Source organism: Glycine soja, chromosome 4 (genome assembly GCF_004193775.1).
Source record: "Glycine soja cultivar W05 chromosome 4, ASM419377v2, whole genome shotgun sequence".
In the NCBI taxonomy this organism is placed as follows: domain Eukaryota; kingdom Viridiplantae; phylum Streptophyta; class Magnoliopsida; order Fabales; family Fabaceae; genus Glycine; species Glycine soja.
Window position 1 is genome coordinate 4,956,862 of NC_041005.1, and position 16,579 is coordinate 4,973,440.

The following is a 16,579-nucleotide window of genomic DNA, read 5'->3' on the forward strand; positions in this document are numbered from 1 at the left end:
AATCTTTGTTCTATAACTAATATGTACATAGAATTTCATTAGCAAGAGAGATACTTTTCTAAATACATGGATGTGAAAGGGTGTGTAGAGAGTGACTAACCATAAAATATAGGAAAGATGAGACAATTATAGTGGAGTATTTGGGCCAATATGCCTCAGCAATTGGTTCCACCATCAATGGCATTATGGAAGTAAATCTTACCCCGCTGTTAACCATCTTTATGATAGATGAATTGCTTAAGTTCACAACATAAGTTAAATAAGTCATCAAGTTGGAGCCACCCCATTGAATAGGTCTTGTCAGGGTCATTTGGGACCCTAACAAGACTATGGAGTTGGAGTTAAGTTGGGAATTGTGAGTCAAAATAAGAATAGAATCTCAAATCCCTAACTTAAATGTGTGTGAGTGGTGTAAGTCTGACAAAATGTACATATGGGACAAGAGAGGAAATCCTCCTAAAAAATGAAAATAAATAGGAAGCCAAAGTAGCTCAAAGGAACAATTAGGCTTTTCAATGAACTTTATTTTCACACTCTCAATATAATGTGTTGTTCAAAATCTAGAAATTCAAGTAAGATATTAATTTAATTGTAATCCACGTGACAACATCAGTTTATTATTGAGTTGTTGATCCCTTTAACACCCACATATCCTTGTATAATTATTATATACTCTTTTATGTTTTATTTTTGTTTTGGCAGGCTATTGATCCAAACACTGAGCTTGTTTGCATTTATGATTCTACAAGACCTTTGGTATTATCAATATATGTGAAAAAGATATGGTTCAAAAAGTTTCTCTAGCTCAAATTTAAAGTGCATTGCTTTTGATCTTTCTTAAAGTTAAATATTCATGAAGGAAATTCAACAATGTTACATCAGTTGGGTGTGAGTGAGATACAGAAGAATTCATGTCTTCCACCAGCAATATAGTCAGGAAAATGTCAATTCTATGTTTCTGTTAATGCTTGTTTTGGGGAAACATGCTCTTACTACCATATTGGAGATGTATTTATTTGTGAGAAGATTGGATAAGTTCATGGTGAGAACACTATCTATGACAATGATCCTTTGTACTTTAATTTTTTAACATTTTTTCAACATTAAATTTTAAATGATTTGATCTGGGCCAGAGCCTATAATTTGCATTTATTTTCTAGTTTGTGACAATACATGTAGAGAAGTAGTTATGGATCCCACAAACGAGCTTTTGGTCTGTACAATATCGAGGCACTGTTTTGATAAATTATTGTCGGCTTCGAAAATAGAGCTTGATACTATTAAGAATGAAAATCCTTTAACATAATTTTTTTATATTGTTTACTGTAATACATATACATGTATGTACAATTTTATTAAAGGGCCAGTATCTATTATAAACTTATAATCTTAAAGTTAAACTTATTTATCAAAATTAAGTTAATGACTCCTTTTATATAACTTATCTTCCTAATGGTTTCTTATTCTTTTGAAATTTTAGGAGCAACAACAAGGTGGTGTGACTAATGAGGCAAAGCCATTTATGGGATCGGGCCGTTTTGATAAACTTATCTCTTTGGCTTTTGTTTCCTTTCTTTTGGGGGAATCAACTTGCACATGCATCTTATTTTTTTTTACTCATCTTTTTCATTTTAACAACACGAGCTTATTCATTGGGATACAATTGTGCTGATGAAAAGGAGCTTGAAGCTACTTTGAGGTTTTGTTGATCCCCACTTTGAGCTCTTTTGAAGTGGATGATCCTATGTTTCATCATTTACCTATCTAGTATTTAACATTAAATATTTTGTAGTTTCTCATGACAAAAGAATATTTGCTTAGTCTCAAATTGTAAAACTCTACTTTTGTATTGTCTTTTATATTAATTGTGTATCATCTATGTTTTAATGATAGTTGAATTCAGTAGAAAAAAGTTTATTTTCTCGTTAGTACAATTGTTGGTTCTTTATGTTACAAAAGTGATCATTTGTGTGACATTTTTATATTGGTATTCACTAAAATGATTTTTTTTCAGAAAGTCATATTACTTCCACTCAAAACTCAAAAGGCTTGATTGTGTTTCTCTTCTCTCCCTACCTTTGTGGGCTCTCTCTCTCCATAAACATTAAAAAAATAAAAATTTAATGTACATTGATTTCTAGAAAATCGTCTTAGAATTTATTCTTTTTTTAATATGTTAAAACAAAAAATAAAAATTTTACAGCGATTTCTAAAACAACCGATGTAGAAACCAAGATTCAAAGATGATTAAAAACTATCGTGAAAAATGTGAAATAATCAACTTTGAAAGACTAATTTATAATAGCGCATTCAAATTTGTAAATTCATGATTCACCATGTTTCGTAATCATGGACAGCTATCAAAAAAGAAATGGTTTGCAAGAGTCAAATTCTCAATACTTTTTTGCATAATATTATGGGAACCGTTTTATCCAACCATATGTAAAGCTTTCTAAAAAGTTATATAATATTATTATCTGAACTCACATCCATAAGAAACCAGCAATAAACAACCACATAAGAAACTGATCTTTTAAATTAAACAATGACACCATATTCATTTCTTAAGATTGATTGCATTGAAATGGCTTCAGTCTAAGCGGTTTAGTAAGTACTCGACTTCAACATTTTTTGTGAGGGGTATTAACCATTTCTGGTACAAGAGAGAAACTACTGATGGATCAACCTTGTATGTTATTCCCTTGACATCACGATCAAGGCTCACTTCCTGCCCAAACACCATGGCCTTCTTTTTAACCCTCTTCACCACCATCTCTTCAACGCTCTCATATGTTAACAATTTCATCAATGCTCCTTTGTCCTGCAAAAACCAAACATTAATTTACAGTTTCAACTTTTACATGTACAACAGCATAAAGTCAAAAACCAACAAAAGTTATAGTGCTTGAAAGTTGAAAATGATCATAGCGTAGAAATAATGTAATGACCAAGGTTTTTTTTTTTTTTTTTGAAAAGGTCTGCATGCAATTACGACAACATTAAAGTTTTTAGAGGTTTCTGATACCTCAATTACGGTTGCATGAGCCACGTTTGTGCACAATTTTCTGCTATATTAAAAATTGGGATGGATCTGTAAATAAGGATCACAATTTAAAACCTTGGTAATGACCAATTGTCTAATTTTTCACAGGAAATTAAGGTCAGTATCCACAAGCCTGGCTCCTTGTTCCCAAAAGTTGAAGAAATATACCTAACTAGCAAGCTCTCTCCATTCACTAGCTAGCCACTACTATTGTTAAGATAAAACATTGCATATATACCTTAGCACGAATTAAAGGCTCATAGCCTTGAGGAGATTCTCTGAATTTAGCCTCACCAACAAACTTTCCGTAATGAATCCTTCTAGAGATGGCCTGCAGATATTTTATGGAATAAAGTTACACTGTCACAAGTCACGGCCAACTCTAGTTTAGGCCATTGATGTAGTAATTTCTTTTATTGAGTTGGACCAAAACACATTCACCAAAATGAAAGTTGGTTAAAAAATATGGTTCTGCATAACTTCACTCGTTAACATACTCATAAAAGAACTTCCACAGGAAATCTTACCTGCAACAATGAAAGATCAGTAGCAGCAGTTTGCGCATAGTTACCATCATCACCAGAAGCAACAAACATTGGAAGCAGCTCATCAAAGTACAGTTTCCATATGGCATTGTTTATGTTGATCAGAGCGGCTGCAGGATGCAAAAACTAAAAACAACGTTAAGAGATACTCTTCCAACCAACTAGGTAGATGGGCAAATCATGTAACAGTTTTTGCCGAATTACCTGTGAGAAGGGGTAACGTGGCACAACCGAAGGTGGTAAATTTTCTGGGAAGAAAGGATTTTCTTCAGGGTTAATGTACCTTCCTGCCTGCCACAAACCATATCATCAATTCAAAACAAAAAAATTGGTAAGCCTTAATATAAAAAACAATAAGCTATATAAATAATTATTTTACAAGGTTTTAAAACCCATCCACAACCACAATTGCAGCTGTAAGTTTAAGGTTAACTGGTCTGAATGTGATCACGTCAGCCTAGTTAACCTTAATGTGATCTCCATAATTACATCATGACCACATTTGAGGCTATATCAGCTTCACTAGGGTTTTTGAGATCTCTGATCACATCACTACCACAATGTGACCATATCAGTCTCACCAAGGTTTTTGAGATCTCCGTTCTCACATCGTGACCACACCGCCTCATTTGTCTAGAATATACTACCATAAAACCACAACTACAATTTAAAATTTCGATAATTCTAGTCCAATTTCAAGCCTATAGTAGTAATAATAATGATGATGATACTTAAAAGCTGAGTAAAGAAGAATACCAATTGACATGATTTCACAGTCACTTGGTAAATTAAAGTGGCAAGGCAAACACAATACATGAGGAAAATTGAGAAGGCAAAGTAAAAGGTACCTTAGCTTGAATGGCCTCGGTGTGGCGAACGAGAAAATCGAGCAATGTGCCACGAAATTGGGGAATGGAAGTGTAACTTTGATTGTAGGTTGGAGAATTTAAGGGGAACCTTGCTCTCTCGATCAAACCAAATATGATGGTGTCTTCTTGTCTAACCAAAGACGCTCTCGCTGAATCTACCGTATAGTTATACTCTGCTTTCGCCATTTTGTAACTCTCCCTACAACTTGCCAACGTAAGAAACAGCACTAGGAATCGAAGCATCATGTTATTGTTTCAGGACTACTCAACACAACAGTTAACAGGACAATACAGTAACGATTGATAGAAAATTAAGACCAAAGAAAACAATGTCTTCTTATTATATGCATGAAACCGCAAAGGTCAATTCATCGGTCAACGCTACCCAAATGTTTGACACTATTTGTTCTGCAACTGCAAGTAATAACATTATGTCTTTATTAGTTTGGCACTCATAAAAGGAAAGATATTGTAGTATTAATGGTATGCATCAACATGGAATGAAAAAGCCAAAATTGCTTTATGCCTTTATCTATTAGGCACGGATAAGAATAGATTTGGTTGTGACTATTGGAATGGGATTAAAACTTTGGGTCATGCTGACTAAGAAATTAAAAGAGAAAATAATTGTTTGGTAATCATATAGGAGGGCATTAAAAAATTACAGGAAAATGTACTTTTATGCATCTTAATAAAATAAAAATCACACTAATTAACATTTTTCTAAAACTTAAATTAAACTCAATTGTTTTCCAAAAGGTAAAATAAAAGAAAATTGTGAAGTGGCGTTTGATAAGAGATAAATTTTTTTATATCCAAAAAATATGATTTTTGGAGATGTTGATTCTAGGAAATGTATAAAATATGTTTGATTAATTTTAATATGTTTCCTCGAAATTAAAAATTTATATAAGGCGGTATTTGGTAGAGGAAAAATTATTTCATAATCTCGGAAAATATGATTACTGATCAAGTCTATTCCTCAGAATGTGTAAAATGTTTGGTTACTTTTAATATGTTTCATGAAAATTAAAAATATATGTAAAATATATAGTTAAAATTTTCCTTCCACTCTAAAAAGGTAGATTTCTAATCTCCTTCTTGGGAATGTTTTTGGAAAAAAATGAGTTAAAATTGATTCCTGAAAATCATAATTTCTTGACAATTTTTTTTATTAATTGCATGTCAAATCATAATTTTTCACTTTAAAATTCCTTAAAAACTTTCCGTTTATCAAATACCTCCTAAAATAAGTAATTAAAAAAAATTTCCCACTTGAAAAAGTTGAATTGTTTCTTCTCTCCTTAGAAATGTTTTTTTAATAAAAAAATAAGTTGAAATTAATTATTAGAAATCATAATTTCCTGATAATTTTTTTTATTAATTGCAAATCAAGAGAATCATAATTTTTCATCTTAAAGATTACTTTGAAAAGTAAAATCTTTCCGTACCAAACACCCCAAGTGGAAGAAACAGAAAGAAGAGCGGGAAAGAGATTCGTTTCAGCCACAACAATGCATCTGCGTCCCCACACAACAAGAAACCCTCCTATCCTCCATTCGTTCCATTTTCCTTTTCAGTTTTCACGTGAATATGAACGTTTCATTAATAGCCACAGGATAATAATATACTATTGATTTTTATTTTATTTTCTGGGAAAAGTCGTCGGAGATTGTCAATGAGTGGAATGTTTTTATTAATTACTATGATATTTATTTAAGTATGATATTTATTTATACTTTGCTTTCTGATAAGAGTAACATAAACACAATGGCCATTTTAACTACATCCCTCGCGATTCCATCATGATCTCAAATAATTTTTTTAATGAATAAATTCAACTCCCGGATTCAAAGATAACTTTTTTTAAGGGTGAAAGCTGGATTTTATTCCAAAAAGAGAATCAGAAATAAAAACATCACCAGTGAGAAAATGTTCCACTTGAATCTTGATAGAGAATTTCCTAATTCCATTACTTATCACGAAAATGAAAAGCAAGAAGCTAATTTACGGGCAATTCTATTACCCAATCTTCTTGTAAAACTGCGTGTAACTGACTGAAATCCCGTGCTCAAAGCATAGCAATCTTCAACAATCCTCCGAAAGTAGCTTCGATATTTATTATTGTTGTTCTTCCAATGTAGGAGTAATCAGTAGCAATCAAGAACGACTTTTAAAACAATTTAAAAGAATATATTCAAACTACATTATAAAGGAATATATATCTCTCTGTGGGTTCAGAGATATTGAAACAAGTACCATTCCCCCAAGGGCCAACTCTATTGTTTTTATTATAAAAGATACAAAAGGACAAAGAATATAAAGGTGTTACTGTGTTGTTGTTGTTTTTTTTTTTTTTTTTACTACAGGTGTCACTGAGGTTAAGTAAAGAATATAAAAGAGATGCTTGGATAAAATAAAGTTTTGCTAATGGAAACTGAAATTCTGCCACATGTAATCAAGACATAAATCGTACTACTTATTTTTGGTTCAGAAGCACACATTAAAAGAGATATAAACTTATTATTGTACTGCCTCAAGTATCTTAGAATATTTTAATATAAAACAAACTTTTATAATTGAATGACAAATTTCACAACTGAGTTCCAAAATATTTGCTTATGGTGCACATAATGAAATCAAGTCTCGGTAGAGAAAGAAAATTATACTGTCTTTGAACAAGATAAGGATCTTACAAACTACTATAGATGCGATTGTCTACCAATAGCTGTGGGGAGTCAAAAGCTTGAGTTTTGTTACATCCAACAAATTTCACTGCAGTAGCTTACAGTCACCCAACTTCAATCTTAACATAAGAAGAAATCTCAAAAGGCTCCAACGTTCACACATCTTATGTAGTGCTCTACAATGGAAAACAATTTTGACCCCCTTCAATTTCTGTTCTCTCATTGAAAATCATCCTCCAAACCACTATTTACTCCAGAGGACTAAACCAAAATTTTGAAGAAAAAAGAAAATGAAGCAACAGGTCATGAAACTGTACTCCTGATAACAATATTTTGATGGCTTAATCAACATCACTCTTTCATAAAAACTATCCTACAAGTTGACTCAACTTCAAAGAGATCTCAGGATCAAGTGGGAAAGTGAACCGAGAAGTTTCTGGAAGATGTTGTGAGATAAGTTGTGCAGTGTCTTTCCACCAAGTAACCTCTATCTCTTTCTTAATAAGCTTTTGCGTGGTACATTCTAATGCAGACTCCAGCTCTGTTATCCGTTCTTCCAGTCTTGCTTCAAGCAGTTCATGCAACTTTCTCTCCAATTCAATTGGAGGAACTCCAAATGATACATCATAATTTGCTCTTTGAGGTTCCATTATTATTTCACCAAAACTTGAACTATGGCTTTTTGAACTAGAATCATCAAGAGCTACCTGCAAATTCCTGTTTTCAGCAATTCTGGAATATAACTAATAACTGATAAGTGAAGTAAAAATTAACACAAGTGTAATCAAATAATTTTACTTACAACCTGCATAAAAGGGTCAGCTTAAAATCAATAGCATGCAAAAAAGAAATGCAGCATATAGCCGCAAAAATAGTATAAAGTTCATAATTCTAGAAGCAGTATTTGGTAGTATAAGGACTTTTCAGTGAAGCTTCATCTAGATGTTGACTTTCAACAGATTGAAGAGACTATTCTCAAAATGATTTTTGAAAGGTTTATGGATCTATCAGTATCTGCACAAAAGTATTGAAAGAATAGCAACCCATAGTCATACCAAGTTGTACTAAAAATGTAATAGCAGAAGAAAATGACTAAATTGAGATCTAACTGATGTAAATTTATACCCTCGGTTGATTAAGCATTAATCAATAAAACAAAGTTGTTCATTGCTATCAGCATCAGGAAAAGGTAATTAGGAGGAATCAAACTATGAAACAATCTACCTTTACTCCCTCATGTTGTGCATCATCAAATCCAGCTTCTCCATCCAAATACATCTGCAACCGTTGTAACTCAATTTCAAATTCTGCCTGGAGCTCATTTATCTCTTCTGCACATTCATCTTGTTCGCTTATGTTATATTCCAGAAAACAATTAGGAACCATATCGCCTTTTGACTCTGGTTGAACATATTGTGTATTTGAATGAATAGAAAGATGACTACTAGAGCTGGAAACTTCTTGAATATCAGTTATGGAAAGGGCAAGAGCATCACTTTGTTTCAATGGCTTAAGAAGTGCATCTTTACTTTGCAGTTCTCCTTTCGCATTTTGAAGGAGCATTTCCATTTCTTTCCGCAGCTCAACCATCTTGCCAAGCTCATTTTTACTTGCTGCAATCAGATATAGCAAACCACAACCAACCCCTAGCTTAAAAGATGTATCACTCTGATGTAACTGTCCTGCTGCAGAACATCAACAACATCATATAGTTAATTACAAAAACCAGGGGAGAGTTATAAAAAGCTGTGGAACTGTGGAGAGAAAGAAAGGAGCAAAGCCAACGAAAGAGTAAAAGTGTAAAAATATTTTGTCTTTTTCATCCCTAAGACCCTAACAGAGAAACAAACATTAGTTTCTCGTGTATCTGTAGAATTGATATTCCAAAAACAAAAAGATAGAAAAGAAATTCAGTAGTAAAAGGAAAATCATAACTATGGGAAGAATTCTATTGTCATACGCATACAAGCTTAGTAATTGCTGAAGCTGATATAATACATAAGTGATGTCTGAATAAGATATAACATTATTTGGAAGAGAACAAGTGAGACATTCGAGACAATACACGAATCACATAGCACTCCAGATACAATCAATTCCAATAATCAAGAGCAAATCCAAACAGCACGGTCAAACACTAGTACAATTAAGAACTAATCAGGAAATCAGACCTTACTATAGAGACAACAGAAACGAGTTAAGCACACGCAGTAACAGTTAGGTATATTTTGAGGTTAAGAATATTAAATTAGTTAATAAACAAAATTAAATTGTAAATAACCACATGTTCTTACTCGAATCGTCGCTTCCTTTAAGTTCGTTCGTCAGCGACGACGACGACGGCGCCTCCAAATCACCGGTCTCGTTCTGGCGCCGTTGCTGGAGTCGGAGCCCCTTGGTCGGCCGCAGCGGCGCGAGCAACGAAGCAACGAGCCTCCGAGGCGAAAAGCATTTGGTGGACGGTGTTTCTCGGACGCCGTCCATGAAATCAACGGCGTCGCCGTCGTGATCTTCGTCGGCGAGAAGAATATCCGCGACGCGTAAACGGCGATGGACGGAGTGAGAGTGAGCGAAGGGACAGAAATTAAGATTTGGGGATTTAAAGAAGGCGTGTTTCTGTTTCATTGACATTAAATTCGTTGATGATAACGATCGATTCAACTTCTAAGGTGTCCCTTAGGAGCCTATTTTTGGTTTTTGGAGGGAAAACTTGAGTTCCTGTTCTTCTCCTTCTCTTCTCTGTCCCTTCAATTCCACTCACGTATTAACTATTAACAACGAAGATAAAGACGATAATTATATAATAGTAGTATTCATTGGTTTTTTTTAAAAAATTTAATTATTTTTTAACTATACTAGAATTTATTGGTATTATTCATCTTATTCTATATTGTATTTTTCTCTTTTATTTTATTAAAAAAATTTAACCAAACAAAATTTATTTGACCTGATGAATTTTTAAGTTTGTCAAATAAGTTAAAATTAGTTTTAAAATCTTGTCAAACACACTTAAAATAATATTTTAAATAAATAATATAAATTAATGAAATAAACCTCTTTATTAAATAATATATTCTGATCAAACAAACTTTTAAATTAGTCACGTATAATAGAAATATCTCAAGCACGCCTTTAAGGAGAGTGTTTCATGCAAAAATGTTAACAAAGCAAACGAAAAAAAGGAAAATAAGTCATGAGTTAAATAAAATTAAAAATATAACAGAAGCTTCTGAAAAACAGATTTCCATGTTTTTTAGTAAGTATTTAGATTTAGTTTATATTGCCTTAAATCTATTTTACTACTTTATTGTTTATTGTTCATTCAACATATTTTAGTGCATATTCTACCTAGCAACCATCCAGGATGTTCCTGATATGCTGTTTATTTTGGCTGTATATTAACGGGGGAGGATGTTGGTTTAGGTATAAGAGGTTTTGTTAAAAATTAAATAATAAAAAATTGTATTGGTGGTTTTGATTAGCTAGTAATGTAGTGCATAGTATAGTATTGATAAATAAATCAAAGCGAGGATCCTTATCTTGTGAAACATACATTTCTATTAATTATGTCATTTCTATTTGTGTTAGTTGATAAAATCTTTTGAACAACATGAAATACAATATTTATAAATATAATAATATTATCATAAACCTCCTTATAATACGTGTTTTCATGGGATGTCATAGCCATTACAAACATCCAAAATGACAAAGCATAATTGTATTAAGAAAATAAGTGAATGAAATATAAAATAGCCGAATGAAAATATGTCAAACCAATTATTATGAGGCACTTTGCTTGATTCGTGGTGTTATCGCTGGTTCTTAGCGGTTGGAATGTAGTGGTTTTATTTATAATTTATAATTTATAAAGAACGTTACATAAGAATAATTATACAGTGAATTATTGGAGCAAACCATAACATTGGGTCAAAGCCCAATGCCTACGAACTACAAATGGGTCAGGTCCGATTACTGACCCGGGATCTGGACCAATTGACCAAAGCATTACCAATATGTTGAAGTTTCACTCTAACCAAAGTTTATCTTTCTAACGGAGTAGTTGTTTTTTTACTATTTATTTTTTGTTACTTTCATGGGAAGATTTCCTCTTCATTTTAGGTGAGTTTTTTTTTTCTTTCTATAGTGACAGTTTCTTTTATTTTGGTCTCTTAAATTTATATTATAGTACAATTTTTTTCATTTGTTTTTCTTCAAATTAGTTTTTTTTATCAAGTTATTGGTTATAATACGATATAAAGAAGCCATCACAATTGATGATAAAGGAATTAAAAAATTGTTATTCCAACTAATAAAAGTGACTAAATTAAAATGAACAAAAATAAATAAAATAGAACAAGTTAAAAGGCCAAGCTTAAATAAAAAATAAGGTTAAACACTAGTTTTATTATGTTTAAAAAATAATACGCAATCCACCCAGCCGTGAGTAATTAATATCCCCGTGACTATTATTTATTGTTCGCTGCAAATATTTGATGCGTATATTCGAGTCACGATGATATTAGTGCTATATTTTGATTTATTTACTGGTGTACTATTCGTGCTATAAATGTTACAGCTACTGTACTTGTAAAATCCAAACAAAACTAATAGTAATAGCAAGGCAATTTGCTTGTGCTGTTGGTCTACGTGGACGACTTAAATAATTGCAGACAATGATCACATGATCTTTCAGAATTTCAGAACATATATGAACGATTTTCTTTTATTTATTTATACATGAGCGATTGCTTTCATGTGAAAAAGTTAGACAAACTAAAATATTTTTGGGTGTTGACTGTTGAGTACTTGAGTTTGCTCAAAGAAGTACAATTAGTACATTTCTTTGTGAGAAAAAAAAAATGCTGTGTTGGAAGGACTGAGGTGCCTAATCTGAATTGTAATACCGTGTGCACAACTTGTTTCAACTGATCATCTCTGACTTAACAAATATATACAAGCACGATTAATCATAAAGTTTTATATCACTTAAAGTCAAAATTAAAGATAATTTATATATATTCATCTCCCTTAATCCATTAAAATGTCTTTTAATAAAGACAAAACTGTAACAGATAAGCATGTTTTTTGCAAGTTATATTTATCCCCCGTACCTTCGCATAGCGAAGAGTCTCTGGACAATGGGGTACCAAGTTTTTTTATACCTGAATTTTTAATTCTTTCTCACAAGTAGAAAAATTTTAGCTACCTTTTGTAAAGATCATAGACCCTGATCCTAAACTATATAATAATTTCTCCATATGATTCTTCAGGTTTCACAAACTTCAAAGGATGTCAATCTAATTTACCCTAACATGAATTGATCAAAAAGCGTGTCTCATTTGAGCCATCGGCCTTTCAAGACATCAAGAATAAATTGATAGATTTGTGTTCTGCATGGAGTACAAAGTGAGAGGGGTTATCTGGTCGATTTTCCCTAACTTGTAAAACTATATTCATATGTATTTAGCCAGACTCTGGTTACTTTAGTACTTCGATTCCTTTAAAAACTGGGATTTTTGAGGTGCATTCACCTTGCTTCACAAATGAGGTTCTGGAAGACCCAAATTCAGGTTAAGACCCACTTGCTTATAAGTCTGGCTCTTGAGGGAGTGGACAACTGCTTCAGCTAATGGCATGATGAAGTCAGGATCTTTAACTAGAGGACTTACATATCCTTCAATTTTGCTTTTGCTGCCACGGTCGTTCTGTTGCTTAACATCATCACAAAGTCTTATATCTGTTTGATCCCAATTACATAGAGCCAGGTCAATGTTCACCGTATCTTTGTCGTTAGGCATGTTTGTCATAGGTAAATTATTAATCATTATTGAGGTTTCGGGTATAGAAGATGATGGCTTGAGTAAATCGTGAAAAACACCATGGTTGTGCTTTCCTTCATAAGTTGCAACAAGGATAGACTTATCCTGTATGCTTCTTTGCACCTAACACATGTAATTGCATAAATGTTTTAAGTTTGACCACTATTGTGGCTCATCGAAATCACAAACATTAAAAACCATGGAGCAATAGCAATGCATGCTTTCTTGAAATCATAGTCATGAAAAAACTTAGTCTATGACAATTTTGCTGAATCAAAAACATGACAAATGATAATCAATTAAATATACATACCCTTTTCTTGACGGGGCAGCTAGGAGCCAGGGAGCACTTGAAATAAGCTCTAGGCGAAGGATTGTCTTTGGTAACCTTCTTCTGTCCATACTTCTTCCACTGATAACCATCTTTTACCATCTATATTCCCAAAGGAATTAAAATTCGTGTAAAATGTATGAATTTCATAACAGTATATATTTGAGCATTAACCAAGTGATATGATACACAAGTAATTATAATTAATAGGCATACCAAACTATTGTCCTTGGGGTGGGTTTTAAAAAAGATTTGTGATGGCTTTTGTGCCATGGAAAACTCGGGTCTAGCTAATAATACTGATCCACTTTGGTCTGACTTCGTGCCCACTTGTTGTTCCTCATTATTGATTTCTTGAAGATGAGATTGAAGCTTCTCGCATTTGCTGCTCAGAGTTTCCAGCATCACTCTTAGAGTGCGATTATCCTCCTTCACACGTTGCAGCTTCGCTTCAAGCGTTTCTACCTAAACAAATCAAAATTTACATACAAAAACACGAGTTAAAAGCAAAGAAAAGGAGAAGCCCAGTTAATTAGTTTAGCTTTACCTCTTGATCCATTATGGGAGCTATATAGCTACTTCGTCCAAGTTGAACAAGCTTCAATATATTATGCCAAGTATAACAAATCTATCAATTAACTTATTCTTAATTGAAAGGGTGGGGTACCTTATATATGTTATTAGAATGGAATATAATTTAAGGGAGTCACTAAAGAAAAGGTGGATGGAAGAATTTCAACTTGTGCATATTTGGTGTGGACGATGCTCGAATTTTTGTCTAGTACAATTAAGTATCTTCAATTTTTCTTTCTCCTTGAAAAACCACGTGTAAAGGGAGCAGAATTGATCTAACTTCTTAGTTCTTTTTCTGGGTATAAAATAAACCGTCCAATTCAACTCCACGTGTACAATTAGAAATAGAACATAGTAATTATTATTGTGGACAATCATTTTCATTTCTAATTCTACAACGTATCGCAGCATGCATGATGTCATCCCGAGTGACGGAAGAAAATTGATTATTTCTAATTTGTCTTCACTTCCCTCGACCAATCAAGAATCTTAACCATATACATTGGATTCAACGATCTACATAAATCAAGCTACCAAAACATAAGTACAATAAATTCTCAGCTCATAGACTCAGTTCACAACCCAATGTATAACATGTATTTCACGCCGCAAAAGGAATTTGTACAAGCAAATGAAACAAGCACTAACTACTGCATAGGGTGGATTGTTCTCGTTTCAGCATCTGGCCTATTGGTATCTTTCTTCAGTCTCCATCTTTCTTTATTCAATCTTCACATATGTGTTAATTTTATCTCTATAGCATTCGTTATTTCTATAAATTTCAACCAATATTCTATTTCTTATTTTCCAGTTTATTATTTCTAATGGTGTATGAATTTATTAATCATTGTAGAAATTAATAAAATTTCTTTTTATTGGTATGTTCTCCATGTATAAAAATTAATATTTTTTTTATAAAAAAAAATAAATTTATATTTTTTATATTTTGATAGTTGTAGGCTTATTTATAAAATATTTTTTATTTTATTTTTTACTTATATATAAAATTAAATTGAAATTTTGTTTTTATTTTTTATACTTAAATATGAAATTAACTCATTAGGATTGACTTGATAGTTAAGAGTTTAGATTAAGTTCAAACATTGCCGCTTATTATGCCAAATATATACTTAAATTTAAAATTTAACTAAAAATTGTAAACACTAAATTATGTCCATATAAATAAAAATAAAACATATAAAAAGGGGGAACTTTTGAAGAGAAAAAAATTCAATGAACTCATTCTTTCTATAGTTGGCAACATGAAAAAATGAAGTTATATCTTTATGTATATACTCATCCTCATTAAGTATACTTTATATTGTAGAGAGAGTAGTTAAGATTTGTTTTAAGGTAAACGTTTTCTATTTTTTTTATTTTGTTGTGCAGAAAGTGAAAGGTAAAAAAAATTATAAATAAAAAGACGTAAATACTTCTAACAATAGTATGTTTAATTAAAAGAATGTCTACGGCAATATTTTTCTGTGCATAATTTTATTTTTATATATTTCCTCCAATTTTATCACCTTACATGTAATATAGTGCATTTGATGTGTTTCATGTCGATGGGAACACAGTTTTGACCAAACATTGTTTGTTCGTTAAGCACAGGGAAACCTATAAATTAAACGAGATAATTAAGTATGATATTCAACGACCACACTTATCGATCCCTTATCACTACAGTGAGCAGAGTTGTGAGCCGATAAATGCCGCGTGAAAACAGTTTCTTTCTACACAAAACATACACGCATTATCATATTCTTGCCATAAGCAAACAAAAGTAACAGTGTGCCTGTTTCTTCTACATTTTCTATCAGCTTAAATTCCATTTGCACATGGAAAGATAAGTAAAATTAAAATTTAAATGAAAAAAGAAAAGGAAGGAACACCAAATTGAAAAAAAAAATTGAAAAATGGATCAAGAAAAAAAGAAGAATCTCTAAGATGTTTGAGCGGGAAATTTTTCATCGAAATGATGACACATGTCTCAGAAAAGCTTCCTTTATTAGATAGTTAAGGTTAATTAAAAGATGAATAGATTAGATCAAACACTTTTCAACAAAAGTTCTTACAAACAAGTGTTTATTTATAATAAAAGAAAGAATATTAATGTATTCTATAACTTAGAACCATTAGATGGAGATCGAACGATACATTATATTTCAGTAAACTTAAATAATTGAAATACACATTTAAAATTTGAGTTGTTCAATCATCGTCAAATAATTGTAAGAGTAAATTATGCTGACACATTCTAATATTTTATTAAATTACATAAATTCTTCTTATTTTTTCTCTCTACGCTTACCTCCTTTGATTTTTTGAAAAATATTATAATAATACATTCTTATATATTATACTAACTCTTGTTAATGGTTTAAAAAACATTATATTGTCTTATTATGTCTTCCTATAAGAAAAGTTTATATAAGCATTAAAAAAAATTGTGCGATTTCATGAAATCTTATAGAATGTCACTGTAATTTATTCTAGTTGGAAATGTTCTCAGTATGAGAAAAATTGATTACAATAAATCCAGTCCCGACTAATTAAGAAGTAGGGTTAGGTCATGGATGAATCTAGAAGCTACAAAGTGACCACATCTACACAACACATGTAGTTAAATTTGGCTAGTCTTGCATGCGAACGTACGTTGATGGGATATTGTTGATACCACTATAGCTACTTCCTAGTTCCAACCATCAC

General features: G+C 31.9%; 3 protein-coding genes across 4 annotated transcripts; all 3 read right to left on the bottom strand.

Annotated features, from left to right (window-relative positions):
* Positions 1–2,443: 2,443 nt before the first annotated feature.
* On the bottom strand, positions 2,444–4,902 carry LOC114408906 (chorismate mutase 2-like). Its single transcript, XM_028372113.1, has 5 exons — positions 4,437–4,902; positions 3,793–3,879; positions 3,571–3,714; positions 3,282–3,374; positions 2,444–2,821 (listed from the first exon to the last, which is right to left on the bottom strand). The coding sequence occupies exons 1-5, from the start codon at positions 4,701–4,703 to the stop codon at positions 2,591–2,593; spliced, it is 822 nt and encodes a 273-aa protein (XP_028227914.1). The 5' UTR covers positions 4,704–4,902; the 3' UTR covers positions 2,444–2,590.
* Positions 4,903–7,010: 2,108 nt separating this feature from the next.
* On the bottom strand, positions 7,011–9,917 carry LOC114408907 (protein POLAR LOCALIZATION DURING ASYMMETRIC DIVISION AND REDISTRIBUTION-like). Of its 2 annotated transcripts, none has more exons than XM_028372114.1 (3): positions 9,439–9,917; positions 8,369–8,829; positions 7,011–7,851 (listed from the first exon to the last, which is right to left on the bottom strand). In XM_028372114.1, the coding sequence occupies exons 1-3, from the start codon at positions 9,773–9,775 to the stop codon at positions 7,513–7,515; spliced, it is 1,137 nt and encodes a 378-aa protein (XP_028227915.1). In that variant the 5' UTR covers positions 9,776–9,917; the 3' UTR covers positions 7,011–7,512. The 2 variants fall into 2 exon arrangements, with proteins under 2 accessions (XP_028227915.1, XP_028227916.1); XM_028372115.1 differs by having other exon boundaries at positions 8,369–8,826; positions 9,439–9,911.
* Positions 9,918–12,510: 2,593 nt separating this feature from the next.
* Positions 12,511–13,920, bottom strand: LOC114408077 (probable WRKY transcription factor 40). Its single transcript, XM_028371199.1, has 4 exons — positions 13,845–13,920; positions 13,514–13,762; positions 13,280–13,399; positions 12,511–13,089 (listed from the first exon to the last, which is right to left on the bottom strand). Exons 1-4 carry the CDS (start codon positions 13,854–13,856, stop codon positions 12,685–12,687), a joined length of 786 nt encoding a protein of 261 aa, XP_028227000.1. The 5' UTR covers positions 13,857–13,920; the 3' UTR covers positions 12,511–12,684.
* Positions 13,921–16,579: the final 2,659 nt, after the last annotated feature.